The sequence below is a fragment of the Vicugna pacos genome, chromosome 13 (genome assembly GCF_048564905.1).
Source record: "Vicugna pacos chromosome 13, VicPac4, whole genome shotgun sequence".
NCBI lineage: Eukaryota > Metazoa > Chordata > Mammalia > Artiodactyla > Camelidae > Vicugna > Vicugna pacos.
In genome coordinates, this window is record NC_132999.1 from 48,847,817 (window position 1) to 48,865,816 (window position 18,000).

The 18,000-nt window shown below is 48.6% G+C and overlaps 2 protein-coding genes across 2 annotated transcripts; both read left to right on the plus strand.

The window, feature by feature from the left end:
- Positions 1–644: 644 nt before the first annotated feature.
- GPATCH3 (G-patch domain containing 3) lies at positions 645–7,034 on the plus strand. The gene is made up of 7 exons (XM_006196832.4): positions 645–1,071; positions 2,308–2,720; positions 4,245–4,419; positions 4,764–4,823; positions 5,419–5,540; positions 5,649–5,776; positions 6,282–7,034. The coding sequence occupies exons 1-7, from the start codon at positions 645–647 to the stop codon at positions 6,496–6,498; spliced, it is 1,542 nt and encodes a 513-aa protein (XP_006196894.1). The 3' UTR covers positions 6,499–7,034.
- Positions 7,035–7,189: 155 nt separating this feature from the next.
- On the plus strand, positions 7,190–16,439 carry GPN2 (GPN-loop GTPase 2). The gene is made up of 5 exons (XM_006196831.4): positions 7,190–7,834; positions 8,406–8,562; positions 10,435–10,595; positions 14,416–14,546; positions 16,059–16,439. The coding sequence occupies exons 1-5, from the start codon at positions 7,424–7,426 to the stop codon at positions 16,129–16,131; spliced, it is 933 nt and encodes a 310-aa protein (XP_006196893.1). The 5' UTR covers positions 7,190–7,423; the 3' UTR covers positions 16,132–16,439.
- Positions 16,440–18,000: the final 1,561 nt, after the last annotated feature.

Sequence of the window (18,000 nt, forward strand, 5' to 3'; positions counted from 1 at the left end):
ATCGTCAGAATCTAAAGAGGATTTGAGGATTTAAAAATGTTTGCCAGTCTGGCTATGAAGGTGGAACTCATTACATGTCCTTAATGACTGAGACTGAACAGCTTTCATTGTTAATTGGAAGTGTTTCTCTTCTGTGAAGGGTCCTCCGGCCCATTTTTCAACTGGATTATCATTTTATTAGTGATTTGTGGGAGTTCACCAATATGTTTTGGAAGAATAAAAGGATGAACGACTGAAAAACCTCTCAACTGATAAAGAATTGAGATTAGGTTTGGGAGATTACCCAACAAATATATATTTGTTAAATATATTTTAAAATATATAAATATATAGCTAATAATAAATAAATATATAGCTAAAAATATTTTTTAAAAAACTGCCCCTAAGGCTTCTAATTTAATCCTCGTTAGAGCTTTATGAAAAGTGCTAAAGCCCCATTTCTCAGGTGAGCTTTATCCAACATTACCGGCTTCTGACTCTGGGAGAGGGACCAAACGACTTCCTTCCGTTTTTTCGCAGCTCTCGGTGCCACATCCGCAACCCGTGCGAACTGTAGATCACGGGTTTCACAGTATTGCAACACCTTAGCGCCGCTCGTGCTGTTATCGCGAGAGTTGGTTGCAGCCGATCATGTGACATCTGAAATGGCGGTGTCCAGTGAGGCGGAGGAGGAGGCGGCAGTTTACTTAATAGTGAGCGGTATCCCCTCGGAGTTGCGCTCAGCCCAGCTACGGAGCTACTTTAGCCAGTTCCGGGAACAGCGCGGCTGTGGCTTCCTCTGTTTCCACTACCGGCATCGGCCTGAGCGGGCCCCCTCCCAGGTTACTCCCGACTCTACCCTAACTCCTATTAGCCAGGGTCTCAATCAGAACGATGCCCGCGCTCTCTCCACTCAGGATTCTGCTTCCGCCCAGACTCGCACCTGCTGCTGCGTCATCTCGGTACGGGGGGCAGCGCAAGCCCAGAGGTTTCTCCGCATGTACTCGGGCCGCCGGTGGCTGGATTCTCAAGGGACTTGGTTACCTGGTCGTTGTTTCATCCGCAGACTTCGGCTACCTACTGAGGCATCAGGTACGGATGGGAAAGATAATAGACTGGACTTACAGGCACTGGAACAGAGGCACCTTGCCTGAGGAGTGATGAGGCTAACTCAGGTATCTCGTTAGGGCTCTTTAGAAGTTTAGATCATTTATGGACAAAACTTCAGGCTCAACTTGGACGGTAGTAAAACTTGGGGCGCGGGGGAAGAGGCCTATTCTGTTCTGAGACCCTTTTAATTTTGCACTGACGCATAAGAGGAAAAAGGAAATCAGGTATTGTCTTTCTTACACTCTCTTTGTTGCCCCCCACCCAGTCCTCTCTTGGCAAGATGCAAATGCAGAGACAAACTCTTTTCTCTGGACAGCTCCTATTTTCATGGGAAATCACTTTGATAGGGAAACAAGAAACACAGTGCAGAGTCCTCTAATTCATTCATTCAACAACTGTAGCCTATATTGCTAAACCTAGTGTGACTCTAGCTGGTATGCAGAGAACAGTTGGATACAGCCTGTGCTCAGAATCCAGAGAGGAAGACAGATTTGTAAAAAGGTAATTGTCACAGAGATGCCATTCTAATTGTTAATGTTTATTGAGCACTTCTGTGCGCTTTTAAGCCTTTCATTTTCTTATTGACTCCTCATAATTCTATAAGGTAATAGCTGTTGTTACCCATTTGAGGGGTAGTGAGGAAACTAAAGGATACAGAAGTTGTTACTTGCTCAAGGTTACAGTCACAGTACTAACCAGGTGTTTTGCTCAGAGCCTGTGCTCCTTAACACCAACTGCCATGAGATGTCAGAGGAGGGAGGAACTGATTGCCTACGGGGATCAGGAAATGTGGCTTTTCATCTAGATCTTGAAAGATAAATGGGTTTTTGGGAGAGAATGGTGTTCAAAATAAATGGCATTTGCAATGACACGGACAGAGAGGTGAAAGCCCATGAAACTTTCCCGGCATGTTAAATTGTTCGCTCTGATTGGAACAAATGGTATGAAGGTGTGCAGGGGTGGGGATCGATGGCAGTTGAGAATCAAAAGGTCAGTAGGAACCAGAGCTGGAAGAAACCTGTGAGCTCAGCCAAGGTGATGAGAAATGGCATGAAATTACTAGGTGGTTCTGGTCAGGAAACAGAGGAAGGAACTCTGGGAAAGTCTGAAAGGGAGAAATAGCATTAGGCTAAGGGGTTTAAACCTTGATCAATTTCTGGCTCAAGTATTGCTGGAGACTTCCAGGTTTCAAGAGCCTTCTTCTCCCTGCTTCCCAAGGTTTGGGATCCTTTCCCTTCAAGACTCGGAAGGAACTGCAGAGTCGGAAGGCTAAGAGTGAAGCTTTCACACTGGCCGATCTGAGGCAACTGCCAGAGCTGAACCCACCAGTGCTGATGCCCAATGGGAACGTGGGGACTCCCTTGCAGGTCTTTTTGGAGTTGATCCGGGCCTGCCGCCTACCCCCTCGGATCATCACCCAGCTGCAGCTCCAGTTCCCCAAGACAGGTTCCTCCCGGCGCTATGGCAATGTGCCCTTCAAGTATGAGGACTCAGAGACTGTGGAGCAGGAAGAGTTTGTGTACACGGCCGAGGGAGAGGAAATACCCCAGGGAACCTGCCTGGCAGACATACCAGCCAACCCCTGTGGAGAGCCAGAAGAAGAAGAGGAAGAAGAGTCACACTCAGATGACGTGAGTACAGTGAGCCATCCTGTCCTTGCTGGCAGCTTAGAGAGGCCAAGACATTAATACTACCACTCTTCAATTGTATATTACGAGAGTTCTAGGCCTGGGATCCTCGGGAGGGTTCCAAAGACTTTGAACTCCCCGACATTGAATGCAAAACTGCATTTGCAAGTATGTGTTTCTTTGGGGAGAGGGGCCAGAGCTTTTATCAAAAGATTCACAAAAGGATCTTCTTTTCATTTCTTCAGAAGAAATGTAAGGAGAGCCCTTTTCATTGATGAAATCTACTGACTGAGAGATAGATCATCTAAGGAAGTAGAGGCAGAGCTAGGGTGTGAACTCAGTCCTCTTTGCTGCTTGTCTTACCTCTGTGTGCTTTCATTTTGTGGCTGAGAAGTTGCATCTATTTTCTGACCTTGAGTTGGTGGATTAAACACCAGCCTCCACTCTTAACATTATCAGTGAAATAGGCATTTCTTCTGCCTCTTTCTCCAAACTTGATTGTTCATCCATAAAATCAGGAGAGGTGTGATTTGTTGGGGACCTTTTTTTTTTTTTTTACTGCATACTCTGTGTAAGAAGTAATTGATGTCTTCAAAGCTCCCATCTCAGTGTTGCTGACACATCTGGACCACATCCTTTAGTGTGGTACTGTCCTGACTTTTCTCTAGCACTTGATCTGCAGCAGTGATTGCTGAAGCCTCCTGGAGTTTCACTGGGGCAGGGGCCCCCAGAATTTCAAGCCAGGAGTCATCCTGTCATTCCACAAGTCCAGTTGAGCAGTTGTAAACACAGGGGCTAGTGCGGGACTCCAAAGACATTCTAAGACCCATTTCCTTCTCTCAAAGAGCCTTACATCTCCTTGAAGAGAGAGAAGCAGCATCTGGAAAGGCTATGATATGGTATTGGTTTGAATGCTGGCTCTGCCTCTCTCTTGGTGTACTCTCGGGCAAATCACTTTACTCCTCTGGATTGAGGTTTCCTCATCTGTAGAATGGGAATAATAGTCCTTACCTCACAGGGTTGTTGGGGTGATTAAAGAAGCTAAGATATGTGAAGGGCCTGATACATAGTAAATAATAGATATTAGTTCTTGCCCTTCTTTCTTTGTGACATAATGTATAAAGGTGTAACAGTGTGTATGGATTGGCACTCAGAAGTTCAGAGACCAGTGAGAGTGCTGTGGGTCTCGGTGTGTGAGCTTCACATAGGCTGCAGAACTTGAGGGATGAGGAGGATTTAACCAAGTGAAGAAGAGGTGGTGGTGGAAGAGGAGGGCAGATACTTCTGGGAGAACAAGATGGCCAAAAGCACAAGGATACTAATGAGTCAGGCTTGTGGGGGAAGGGGCCAAGTATGTTGAGAAAGAGTCAGGGCATGGAGAGGTGTGTTGGTCAGACCTTGAGGGTTAAAAATGTGCTGTTTCTCAGAGAGATTTGGAGGAATGGAACTGTGCCCTGAGCTGCCCTCCTTGCGTGCATGAGGTCAGGAAGCTGGACAGGCAGGTCACTTCTCCCCACCTTCTCCCAGGATGATGACCGGGGTGAGGAGTGGGAGCGGCATGAAGCACTGCACGAGGACGTGACTGGGCAGGAGCGGACCACTGAGCGGCTCTTTGAGGAGGAGATTGAGCTCAAGTGGGAGAAGGGTGGCTCTGGCCTGGTGTTCTACACTGACGCCCAGTTCTGGCAGGAGGAAGAAGGAGGTAATGCTGGCACCTGGGCAGGGGCAGGGATGACCCCTGCTGCATTCACTCAGGGTGCTCTGCTCCACACGGTGGGTTCCCTGGCAGTGAGCCCAAAGAAAGGGCTAGGGAAGAGGCTTTCCTTGGTTGTATATGAGAGACCAGTCATCCTTTATAGGGGTGGGGGATCAGTGGAGTGGAGTGAAGATGCCCTCCTGCAAATTCTGAATGACCCTCCCAGAGGAAAGATTTGAAAATACAATCAAAAGCCCCCAGTTCTAGAACGTGTGTCTTACGTCTAGATTTAACTCTCAACAGAACTGAAAGTCCCTAGCTTACTCTGCTTAATGTTTTTATATCTGCAGACTTTGATGAACAGACAGCTGATGACTGGGATGTGGACATGACTGTGTACTACGATACAGGTACTGAACCAGGGGTTGCAATACTGCAAGATGGAATGGTGCCCTGGCCTTGCAGCGACACTTTCCCAGTCCTGCTTAGCAGTGGCTGAGACGGGGCACCAGTTCCCTTGGGGTAGCCCACTGAGAGTGTGCCTCTCTTAAAACGTCTCTGGTTGAGTGCATTAAGTGCTGGTTGTGGGCAGAGCATTTTTCCTTTCTTTGTGGAGGAAGGACATGTAGGAACAGCCTTCAGGGAGCTCTCGTTCTGATGGGCAGGCCCTAGTACAGTGGGAGGGGCAGGAGTTCAGGCTCTGGTTAAGAATTTAGACTTTGGAGTCAAAAATGACCTATGGTGGTTGCGGGGTGGGAGGGGTTCTAGTTCCATCTCTCAGTTTATGGCTCTGTGACTTTTCTCCACCGCATTTTCCTCATCTGTAAGATGAGACAGCCACGGTTCTTATCTCTTGGTGAGCTTCCAGCCTAATGAGAGAAATAATAATAAAGTAATAAAACACCATAAAGATGAATACATAAATCTTGTGAGGAGGGTCTAGAAACCTGATATTCCCCTTTTCTGCTGAGAGAGACCCTTCCTCAAACTGGGCTGCTTCCTCAGATGGTGGAGACAAGGATGCCCGAGACTCTGTCCAGATGCGTCTGGAACGGAGACTCCGTGATGGCCAGGAGGCCGGCTCCGTGATTGGATGCCAGGTGGGCACCTTTGAGCGCCACACCAAGGTGAGCACTGTGCCCAGCCCCCTGATCCCTTTCATTTCCTTCTTACCCCCATTTCCTCTCCGACCCTAGCAGGAGCCATTTCTTGAGTCTTCTACCTTCCCTCTGCAGGGCATTGGACGAAAGGTGATGGAACGACAGGGCTGGGCTGAGGGCCAGGGCCTGGGCAGCCAGTGCTCAGGGGTACCTGAGGCCCTGGATAGTGACGGCCAACACCCCAGATGCAAGCGTGGATTGGGGTGAGTATGGCTGAGGGACTTCCCTGGGAGCCCAAGCAAGCCTTTCAGCTGTACCCCAGGTCCCCTTTCCCTCTGGTTTTGGGTTGGGTGCTAGAGACCCCTAGGGAATGAACTTCAAAGCAGAATTAGAAGGAAAAAGTAGGTCTGGCACTATTTTTCCAAGACTGAGCCCTCAGGCTTGACAGGATCATTGATCTCCTGGGGGAGTTATTCCCCCGGATCTGAAGAGTTTGGACTTGATGATTGTTGTTAGGGAGTGACTGTAAGTCACAAAGTGGTGACAGTTGTTCTAAATTGCTAATACTGTTTGAAATGAAAGCAGTATGTGAGGCCTTTGGTTTCTGGCACTATTAATGGATGGATAAGGGAGCTGGAGAGCAAAGATCCAGATTTAAATGCTGTCTTTGGGACAAACCAGATATGTAGTAGCTATTTCCCTGTCCTTTCCCAACCCCTTACTGGGGTGAGAGAGCAGCCCTCTCACTGAGAGCACTTTTTCATCCAGATACCATGGAGAGAAGCTACAGCCATTTGGGCAACTGAAGAGGCCCTGTGGAACTGGCCTGGGGCTCATCTCCACCATCTACGATGAACCCCTACCCCAGGACCAGGGGGAGTCACTGCTCCGCCGCCAGCCACCCACCAGCATGAAGTTTCGAGCAGACATGGCCTTTGTGAGGGGTTCCAGCTGTGCCTTGGACAGCCCCTCAGAACCTGAGTGACAGGGTCAAGGGCTTCCTTTGTCAGGATTACTTACAACTGCACAGTGGCCACCCTGTGCCCAGCCTTATCTCCCACCAAAGGAGAAAGAATTCTGGGAGCAACAGTCTGTGCGGCTTGTTCAAGATGCTTTATTCAGAACTTGCCTTCTGGTTCTCTACCTCAGGGGTGTTTTTACAGACAGCCCCCTATTCTTCTATTTGATGATAGGGCTTAATGACCTCTCCACGGTGTCTCCTAACCCTAGTCTCTGTTTGAGCTTGCTCCTGTTGCCTCCTCCAGTACCTCGAAAAGCTGGATTGACTGAGGTTATCAGCACAACCCTCCCGGGGGGTAGGAGGATGGGGGTCATCATGAAGCCCAGAAAGAGGGGGAAAGGGATATGGAAGAGGAGAGGATTTGTGTTCCGAAGAGATGGTCTTGGGGCGGGCCCTCCAATGCCTCTACCCTCAACTGCCTGGGACCGGACAGCGGAGAGTCCGCGGCAGGTGTCCCGGGTCTGCGACTTAACGGGAGAATAAAGAAGTTTACTACCGAATTTCTCTTTCTCTTCTAATTGGGGGAGGAGGAAGGTGGGAAAATGCCCTGAAAGGTTGTCCCAGGACCGCACGTCCGTCCCACGCCCCGCCGTCACCACGCCCCTCGGCGCCGAGTTGCTACGTCACCGCGAGGGCGGAACTTCCTCTCTGGGCCGTGCTGTTTCCGACGTCGTCCGGAAGTCGGGTACTGGTCCCATTAGTACCTGGACGTCTGGTCTTGCCGCGTGCGGGTTCCTGCTCTTCCTCCTTAGGCGACCCTCGGGCATCGCCGCCGGCCCCCGACATAGTGCACGTCGGGGATTCCGTCGCCCTCGGCTCGTCTCCGGCGTGACTCCCACCCTGCTTCCCCGCGGAGTTTATCTGCCCTGTAGGGGGCTGTGTGCCGCCCATGGCGGGGGCCGCTCCGGCCACAGCCTTTGGGCAGGCGGTGATTGGCCCGCCGGGCTCGGGGAAGACCACGTACTGCCTGGGCATGAGTGAGTTCCTGCGCGCGCTAGGCCGGCGGGTGGCGGTGGTGAACCTGGACCCGGCCAACGAGGGGCTGCCGTACGAGTGCGCCGTGGACGTGGGCGAGCTGGTGGGGCTGGGCGACGTGATGGACGCGCTGCAGCTGGGGCCCAACGGCGGCTTGCTCTACTGCATGGAATACCTGGAGGCCAACCTGGACTGGCTGCGTGCCAAGCTCGACCCCCTCCGCGGTCACTACTTCCTCTTCGACTGCCCTGGCCAAGTGGAGCTCTGCACGCACCACGGAGCCCTGCGCAGCATCTTCTCCCAAATGGCGCAGTGGGACCTTAGGGTGCGTCTGGGGTTCGGCAGGCTAATTTTGCAGATGGAGGAACTGAGACAGGGAGGGCAGATGCCATGCGCCCATGTCCCACAGCAAGGTAGGGCAGAGTCGCTTTGGAATAAAACAGGTGTGAGTTCGAATTCTGGCTCCGCCACTGACTCGCTGTGTAATCCTGGACAAGTCAGTTTATCTCTCTGAACCTCAGTTTTCTCATCTGTAAAATGGATGTGTTATACCCAACTTGAGATTATTGGAAATATGGAAGGGGTTATGTGGAAAGTGGCATGGTGATTGTTGTGACTTAGTAGGCAAAAGAAAGTGAAAGAACAGAGTCAGATGCAGTGGGAATTGAACCAGTTGCCCACTGGGAGGCTCAGTGCAAGGCATCTTGTAGGAAAAAGTGCCCCGTATCTTTTGGGATAAGAAAGTGACTGGCTATTAGAATGAAAAACGAGGAGGAGGAGACTAGTGGGAAGGCTTGCCCTTTGTCCTCAGAAGTCCCAATCTGATAGGGGAGACATAGGCCCTAATGTTCTCTGCCTCCCCAGACCCCTCACCCTATTTCTTCCTTCCCTCCCAGCTGACTGCTGTCCATCTGGTGGACTCTCACTACTGCACAGACCCTGCCAAGTTCATTTCTGTACTGTGTACCTCCCTGGCCACTATGCTGCATGTGGAGCTGCCCCATGTCAACCTCCTCTCCAAGATGGACATCATTGAGCATTATGGGAAGCTGGGTAAGAGCTCCTGTTCTGGCAGGCAAAAAGTAGGGCAGCATCTGGACTGGAGTGAAGCAGAGATCTCAACTGAAGGAAGTTGCCTCCAGGGACCATGCATGGTCTGATAATAGTAGCCACAGGCAGGCTCTGACCCCTGCCCATTTGTTTTGTGCCACTCTGTGTCAGATACTGTTCTGGGTTTTGGGGACAAGAGAGCTACAGATGGTGCTATGTATTATGAAGGAATTAGAAGAAGGTGATGGGACAGTGAGTGGGAGTAAGGGAGTGAACAGTATCACGTGAACTGAGACCCAAATGGTGACAAGAAGGCAGAGACCAGTAGGAGCAAAGGCCCTTAGGGAAAGAGCTTTTTGTGCTCAAGGAAAAGAGGGTGGGGAGTGGGGGGAGCCCAGGGTAGCTGAGATAGTGGCTGGGGGAAGGGTGGTAGGAAGTGAGATCAGAGAGCTAGGCAGGGGCTGGAACCTGTATTGTTGAAACACAGAACAGCCATTGATGAATAAGAAACAAGAGAACAGCATGAACTGAAAAGGTCCTTCTGGCTGTTCTGTGGAGAATGAATGGAAAGGGGCAAGAATGAAAACAGATCCTGCAGGAGGTTTCTGCAGCAGCCCAGGCCATGGTAGTGGGAATGGAGAGAAGTAGATAGATTCAAAACTTACCCAAGAAATTGGATTTGCTGGTAGATTGGATGTGGAGACAGAGGAATTAAGATGACTCTCTGGTGTCTGACTAAGCCACTGGATGAATAAAGGTGCCATTTGTCAAGGTGGGAAAGCCTGAGGGAGAAGCAGGCTGGTACTTGGCCAGGGTGTTGCCTGGGGGTCTAATGGCCGGCATTTTTTTTCCTGCAGAATTAGTGCTCTGCTGAGCTGGGGGCATCAGTTCCTTAAATAGCATCTCCTACCACAAAGGAACCTAGAGAACCAGCTGAAATGACCAGCAGTGAGCAGGAAGGGAGGTTGTTGGGAGAATGAAGTGTCAGGGCCTTGTCCAGGGAGGGTGACTGGCTAGTCAGGACATGGAGGCACCTTTGAGGGGCCACCTCAGCCCAAGTCCTGGTCTATCTCGTGGCAAGCCCAGAAGCCCCATTTTCTCTCCGCCCAGGTTTGCAGTCTTCCCAGGCCCCTCTCCCACTTCACAGCCTCCAGCCCAGATGGCTTCATGCTGGTCCTCTACATTTCTAGCTCTAACTCCTGCCAGTCATCCTCACAAGAAACAAGTGCAAACCAGATCAGGCAACTGAGACCCAGAGACATTATATGAATAGCCCAAAGCCAATCACTCAGCTAGTATATTAGCTGAGATGAAATCTCAACCCGGGTGTACCTGGCTCCAGTTTCTTAATTCTCAATGACAAGCATACCTGTCAGGCAATCTAAGAAGTTTGCTGGGATGCCCAGGACTTTTTTCCGCACAGACATAGGGATGTCTGTTTCTAATTAGAGCTGATTAGAACACAGGAAGTAGAGCGCAGGGAGTGAGTTGGTCAGTCCCCTCAGCTCACTCTGGGATGGTCCTGCTGAGTAGCCTAACTGCTTGGGTTTTCCAGGCAAAAATAGTGCAAGGAGGCCCACTTTCCTCCTCTTAGTGGGAAGTTTGTATTCACAATACTGAGTCAGGGACCTCTGAGTCCTCTAGTCTGGTCTTCTCGTTTTACATTAGGAAGGAACTGGTCCAGAAAGGGAAAGTGATTTTCCCAAGAGACTACCCTGCTAGATAGAGGCCTTGCAGTGTGTGCCGGGTCCCAAGGGTGCTGCCTGACTGTGAGCCTCGTGAGGAGGGCCCAAGCACTGTTCTTGGTACATCTTCCCTGTCCTCAAGTCTTTAGCCTGATGCCAGCTGCTCCTGAACACCAGTTTCTCTTCTTAGCTTTCAACCTGGACTACTACACAGAGGTCCTGGACCTCTCCTACCTGCTTGACCACCTGGCTTCTGATCCTTTTTTCCGCCACTACCGTCAGCTCAATGAGAAACTGGTGCAGCTCATCGAAGACTACAGCCTGGTCTCCTTCATCCCTCTCAACATCCAGGTACAAGCACACTTCACTTTATTGTGCTTCTCAGATACTAATTCTTTCTTTCTTTCTTTTCCTTCCTTCCTTCCTTCCTTCCTTCCTTCCTTCCTTCCTTCCTTCCTTCCTTTCCTTTCCTTTCTTTCCTTTCTTTCCTTTCTTCATAAATGGAAGGTTTATTGCAATCCTGCATTGAACAAGTCTATGGGCACCATTTTTCCCACTGTATTTGCCCACTTTATGTGTCTGTGTCACATTTTGGTAATTCTCACAATATTTCAAACTTTTTCATTATTATTACATCTGTTATAGTGATCTGTGATCAGTGATCTTTGATGTTTCTGGGGGTTTTATTCTTTTTTTTTTTTTTATTGAAGTATAGTCAGTTTACAATGTGTCAACTTCCGGTGTACAGCACAATGCTTCAGTCATACATGAATATGCATATATTCGTTTTCATATTCTTTTTCACCGTAAGTGATGTTACTGTTGTAATTGTTTTGGGGCACCATCAACTGCACCCATATAAGATGGTGAACTTAACCTATAAATGTTATGTGTGTTTTGACTGCTCTACTGACTGGCTGTTCCCCCATCTCTCTCCCTCTCCTCCGGCCTCCTTATTCCCTGAGACACGCCAGTGTGAGGATTAGGTCAGTTAATAACCCTACAATGGCCCCTAAGTGTTCAAGTGAAAGGAAGAGCGTCACATCTCTCACTCTAACAGCTAGACATGATAAAGCTTAGTGAGGAAGGCATGTTGAAAGCCAAGACAGGCTGAAAGCAAGGCCTCTTGCACCAAACAGTTAGCCAAGTTGTAAATGCAAAGGAAAAGTTCCTGAAGGAAGTGAAAAGTGCTACTCCAAGTGGACACAGGAATGATAAGAAAGCAAAACAGCCTTGTTGCTGATAAGGAGAAGGTTTTAGTGGTCTGGATAGATCAAACCAGCCACAACATTTCCTTAAGCCAAAGCAAGACCCTAATTTTCTTCAGTTCTCTGAAGGCTGAGAGAGATGAGGAAGCTGCCAAAGAAAAGTTTGAAGCTAGCAGAGGCTTAAGGAAAGAAGCATCTCCATAACATCAAAGCGTAAGGTGAAACAGCAAGTGCTGATGTAGAAGCTACAGCAGGTTACCCAGAGCATCTAGCTGGGATCATTCATGAAGGTGGCTACACTACACAGATTTTCAGTGTAGACAGGACAGCCTTCTGTTGGGAGAAGATGCCATCTAGGACTTTCATAGCTAAGGAGAAGTCAGTGCCTGGCTTCAAAGCTTCCAGGGACAAGCTGAGTCTTTTATGAGGCACTAATGGCAGCTGGTGACTTTAAGTTGAAGCCAGTGCTTATTTACCATTCCAGAAATCCTAGGGCCCTTGAGAATTATGCTAAATCTACTCTGCCTGTGCTCTGTAAGTAGAACGACAGATCCTGGATGACAGCACATCTATTTAAACGTGGTTTACTAAATATTTTAAGCCCAATATTGAGACCTACTACTCAGAAAAAAGGATTCTTTCTAAAATATTTCTGTTCATTGACAATGCACCTGGTCACTCAAGAGTTCTGATGGGGATAGTTTTCATGCCTGCTAACACAACATCCATTCTGCAGCCCATGGATCAAGGAGTAATTTTAAGTTTCAAGTCTTAGTATTTAATAAATACAGTTCATAAGGCTCTAGCTGCTGTATGTAGTGATTCCTCTCACGAATCTGGGCAAAGTGAACTGAAAAGCTGGAAAGGGGTTGGCATTCTTGATGCCATTAAGAATATTCATGACTCGTGGGAAGAGGTCAAAGTATCAGCATTAACAGGAGTTTGAAAGAAGTTAATTCCCTCATGGATGACTTTGAGGGGTTCAGGACCTCAGTGGAGGAGTCACTGCAGAGGTGGTAGAAACAGCAGGAGAACTAGAATTAGAAGTGGAGCCTGAAGATGTACCTCAATTGCTGCAATCTCATAAAATGTGAGTGGATGAGGAGTTGCTTCTTATGGATAAGCAAAGAAATTGGTTTCTTGAGATGGAATCTACTCCTGGTGAAGATGTTGTGAAGATTGTTGAAATGAGGAGGAGGGTATAGCTGAGTGGTAGAGTGCATGCTTAGCATCCTGGGTTCAATCCCCAGTACCTCTGTTAAAAAATAAATAAAAATATGAAACCTAATTACCCCCCCCAAAAAAAAACCCCAAACAAACAAACAAAAAAAGAAACCTTGTTGAAATGACAATAAAGGAGTTAGAATATTACATACGCTTAATTGCTAAAGTAGCAGCAGTGTTTCAGAAGATTGACTCCAGTTTTTAAAGAAGTTCTACTGTGGGTAAAATGCTATCAAACAGCATTACATGCTACAGAGAAATCGTTCATGAAAGGAAGAATCAATCGATGTGGCAAATTTCATTGCTGTCTTACTTTAAGAAATTGCCACAGCCACCCCAGCCTTCAGCAGCTACCACCCTGATCAGTCATCAGTCATCAACACCAAGGCAAGAACTACTAGCAAAAAGACTACAACTTGCTGAAGGCTCAGATGATGGTTAGCATTTTTTTAGCAATAAAGTATTTTTTAATTAAGATAAGTACATTTATATTTTTTGAACACAGTGCTATTATACACTTAATAGACTATATAGTAAAATATAAACATGAAATATGCACTGGGAAACCAAAAAATTTGTGTGATTCACTTTATTGCGATAGTTGCTTTATTCTGATGGTCTGGAATCCAATCCACAACATCTCTGAGGTGTGCCTGTGTGCCTCTACTGGGCACTAAGAGGCCTTACCCCCTTGGATATTGACTCTGAAGTGCCTGGGACCTCACCATGCCACGGGTATAGGAGGCTTTGATGACTCAAGCAATGGTCTTTGTCCACGGTCCGACTCTCATTCGGTCCCCTTGGTTTCCAGACCACGGTGGGCAGGATTTCAGTAAAGTGGGTGGGCCAAGCTTTGGCCCTGTCTGTTCTGTATTGCTGGGTTCTCTCTACACACGTTCCCTCCTTAGTGTGAAAATGGTTAAGTTCAGAAAGTCACCAGCAAGGGACTTGGCCAAGGCCAGGGACAGGTCTTTGAGGCTTCTTCAAGATGGGCAACTGCCTGTTGTCTTTGCAGAGTAGTACCCAACCCTGTGCCTCTCACCTTGCACCCTACAAAGGTAGCCTGGGAGTCAATGGTGCACGTTAGATTCCTTTCTGCAGTGGGTAGACTTAAGCAGACTTGTCTCTTTCCTGTTTAATGCTACACTTTTCTCCTCTAAAATGAGGAAGTGAACCATATGATATTAATTGTAACAATTACCATTCATTGAAGGCTTTCCATGCTAGGCATTATACTAAGGGCTGTACATGCATTATTTTGATCTCTTTCCCAGCCTGTGATACAGCGACCATTTTATCACTTTTATGTGGATAAAAAAATAGTTTATATACATATTTATTGGATGCCTCCTGTTAGCTAAGTACTGTGCCCAGCACTGGGGATGAGTCCCTGATCTCAAGGGGTGCACAGTCAAGTAGGAGAGGCAGGGGAGTTAATAACTTGTTAATAACTTAGTAAGATGGTCGGATCACAGCTACTGTAGAGCTACACCTGGGGGACTATAGGTGTGCATAGAGGAGCTTATCTGTTCTAATTTGGGTGGGTGGGTAGTCAGGAAAGCTGGGGTGTAGCCAGGCCTCTGGGGACAGGTGGAACTACTCCAGGCCAAGGAATGCATGTACAGAGAATTTCTGAGGCAAGATCGAGGCGGGTGTTTGGAGACAGCAGGTAGTTTGGAACAACCTCAATTGCACATACCTCTGTCCCACTCAGAGCTGTTTCTCTCTTCTGTACCCAGGACAAGGAGAGTATCCAGCGGGTCCTGCAGGCTGTGGATAAAGCCAATGGCTACTGCTTTGGGGTCCAGGAGCAACGGAGCCTGGAGGCCATGATGTCTGCTGCAATGGGAGCTGACTTCCATTTCTCCTCGTATCCTTACTCTATAGCCTCCACCACAGCCAAGAGGGGGAGACGCTGGGCTCAGGAATGGCCATATCTGTCTTTGCAGATGATTGAACTCACGTTCACCAGTTGGGCTCCCTGGTGACTGGTCCCTTAGAAAACTTCGGGGTTGGCTGTACCTGGGGACAAGGGAGGATACTGATCAGAAGGAGCAACAAATACAGAGGCCCAGAAATGAAAGGGCATTGGTCATCTGGGAGAGATCCAAGGGGTTTGGTTTGCCTGGTGTCTTGAGTGTGAAGGGGAAAGGGAGACGCAGTGGTACAGGGGAGGGAGGCAGGTGGGACTGGTGATGGAGGACCTGAGTGCCCTACTTAAGTTGTGTGGACCTCAGCCTGTGGGTGGGCGGTGGGAACCAGCATACTGTCGAGGGGCAGAGCGTGGCGTGATCAGATATACATGTTTGAAAAGCACCTTCAAGTGTAGAAAATGCCTTTAAGGAACGTGATTGGGGCTAGGAAAATCTTTACAGTCTCCAGGTGAGAACAGACGAAACAGTGAGACTAGAAAGAAGAGTGTGGATTGGAAAAATTCAAGAGATAGACAGCCAGAGCTGGTGACCAGGAGGTTATGGGATAGAAGGAGGTAGCACAGAACTTAGACTCCCAGTTTTCTGGTTTAAACAGTGGTAGGGGTGGTTATCCCTGAGGTCAGAAAAGGCAGAGGAGATAGCAGGTTTGTCATGTGGGTGAGAGAGGTGGGGGCTGGCAGCTGTGCCGTGTTTGAGGGGACCATTGGATATGTTGGAACCTCGGTCTGTCTGATTGTAGAATCTCAGGTTCTGACACTGAGTCATCTAGTCGAGCAGCCATGGTCTAGCCGTAGTCTACCCGTCTCCTAGCCAGACCCCAGACCCAGACCTCAGGCTGGCCAGCCTCACAGGGCTCCATCAGCAATGTCATGGTCTTTTCCTGTGTGAACCTGACTGGTGTCCTTCCTGCCCCACTTTCCTGCAATCCCAGAGGGAGCTAGAAGGCAACCTACAGCCCAAGCAGAAATCTGTTGTTTTCTTGGAGCTCCCTTGAGTTCCCTCCTTTAACAGAACGAGAGAAGTCACAGACATTTATTGAGCACCTACTGTGTGCTGGTTGCCATGCAGGCACATTGTATTTGTTGTTTCATTTGGTCTTCACCCTGTTTTACAGATGAGAGGAAGTGGCAAAATCAGGATTTGACCCCAGTGGCCTGGCTCCAGAGCATGTGCCATGACACGGAGCTGGAGGGTTAGCCTCTCTGGTCCTTTGCTTCTCAGCAGTGTGGGGAGAGGCAAACAGAGGAGCACTGGGGTCTGGAGGCTTTGAGGAGCTTCTCAAACCCAGTTGGTCCTGGTTGCCTGAAACTATAATTATGAGGAAGAGAGCAGGATGGGAGGAACCTGCCAGATGTGATTGGAAGGTGGGCATCAGGAGAGGTCAGGTCCCGCCCAGACCAGTTCCCCATCCTTGCCTGTGCTGTCAGCCTTGACGAACCCTCCATCAGCACCCTGGGCCTCCAGGAGAAGTACCTGGCACCCTCTGAGCAGTCAGTGGAGCAGGAGGCCATGCAGCTATAGCAACAAGCTGGGCTCTGGAGAGCAAGACGCATGACCCAGCAGTGGGGAAAGTGGTGGCTCCCAGAGAGCAGCGGACAGCTCAGCAGCTCTGCAGATCTAAGAGCAGTCCTCCCACCCAGAGATGGGAGACTGGCGAGGGGACACTCAGCCCTGCAGAGGACTTCTGGCCAAAAGCCAGACATGTCACCAAGCAGAACACCCATTACGCTCTCAGTGTTCATGAGCTCTGGACGCTGCCACCAGGAATTCAGCTCTGGCCCCGCTCGGGCTATGATGGAGTGTGCTACAATACAAGAGTTTATTTTCTACTTTTTGTGGCTTCCAAACTTTCTTCAACCACCCAGGCCAAGAGAGTTGGGGGTGGGGGGTTGGGAACTTGGGAATGTCACCTTTCCTCAGAAGAGCCCTGTTTCTTCACAGGACATTGCTTCCAGGGTTATACCAGAGGATTGATTCAGAGTCTCCAGTTGTGCACTTTTCTTAATCTTCAGTTTGAACAGTGAGCCTCATGCCTGAGCTTTCACAGGCAAGACTTCCTAGCAGATCTTACAATGTTTTTTCATTGTATTTATTTCACAGTTTTATTTTTTGCAGGGCAAGTGTTAGTTTTCCATTTATAGTTGTGATTAAAAGTTTACTTTAAAATGAAATCACTTATACAAAATGAGTTGTTTACAGAAAAATATTAGTGTCTAATATGATACCATGAGGGCTGTAGCAAAAATTAAGACGGCTTTAAGTTGGAAATGCTGGTGTTTGCTTCCTTTGGTCTTCTTGCAACTGGTTGGGTGCAATTCCTATTTTCAACCAGCAGGTGGCATTCCAGGCTTACTTTTTTAATTTTAATTTTGTTTTTTCAGTTGTAGTCTAGAAGCAGAAGGAAACAGATGGCAGTTGTGCCAGAAGTCTTATTTGCAGACACTCCGTCCAGTTAACACATGGGAAAGGCTTAGCTTTTTACAAAGGGCTTCCACACACAGTCCTCATAGCAACTCCTTTTATAGCAACTCCCAGAGATGTAGACAAGAGGGAGTATTAACTAAGCTGCACTTTTACAGTAAGGAAACAGAAAGATGAGGAGTTTGAACTCCGGTTAGCCTGGCTCTCAGTTCACTTTGCTGACTTCTTAACTGGTGAACACTTAATGGTGAAAAGTCATGGCCCTTCTCCCACAGGATTTGTAGCCAATCAGGGCAAAGAATTTAAACACGTGTCGAGTATTATTTTATCATAAATCAAGGGGGAGACAGATGACTGGTGGTTTGGGCAGTTGGAGAATTCAACTTGGAAAACTGTTCTGAAGTGGCATTGAGATTGGGTGACTCAGCTTTACTTCCCAGTTTTGGCCTCCAGAGCAGGAAGCAGAAGAGTGGGGGGCTATGAGGAGGCTCCCCGGGCTGGAACAGTATGAAAGCAGCCAACCTCCGCTCCCACGCCTGGCCGCATGGGGGATAATAACTGGGTGCTGTTTCCCCTGCCTCTTTCATCTGAGGAGTTCAAAGGACCTTAACCCTATTAACACCACACACAGTTGTTAATACAGGTGGGGACGATCACCAGTGCAAGCCAGGGAAACTGAGGCCAGGAGGTACCGCCTGGGGCTGCCTGTGAGTCACCTATGGGGACTGGAGCCCAGGAATCCTGACGCCCAGGCGGCTGGACAAATCCTTCACCAGTTAGAGCATGAGGGTGGATGCTGCCCTTTTTGAAACTAGTACCGATAGTTGTGGTCATGGGTTTTGATGCTTACCCCATCACGGAGGCCCCAGCTCTCACCAAAGCACACCAGTTGGAAGGAAGGCATCATTTAGAACTTTATGGCCTCACGTCCAAGCGCCCTCAGCATTTATTCTCTGCAGTTATGGAGTG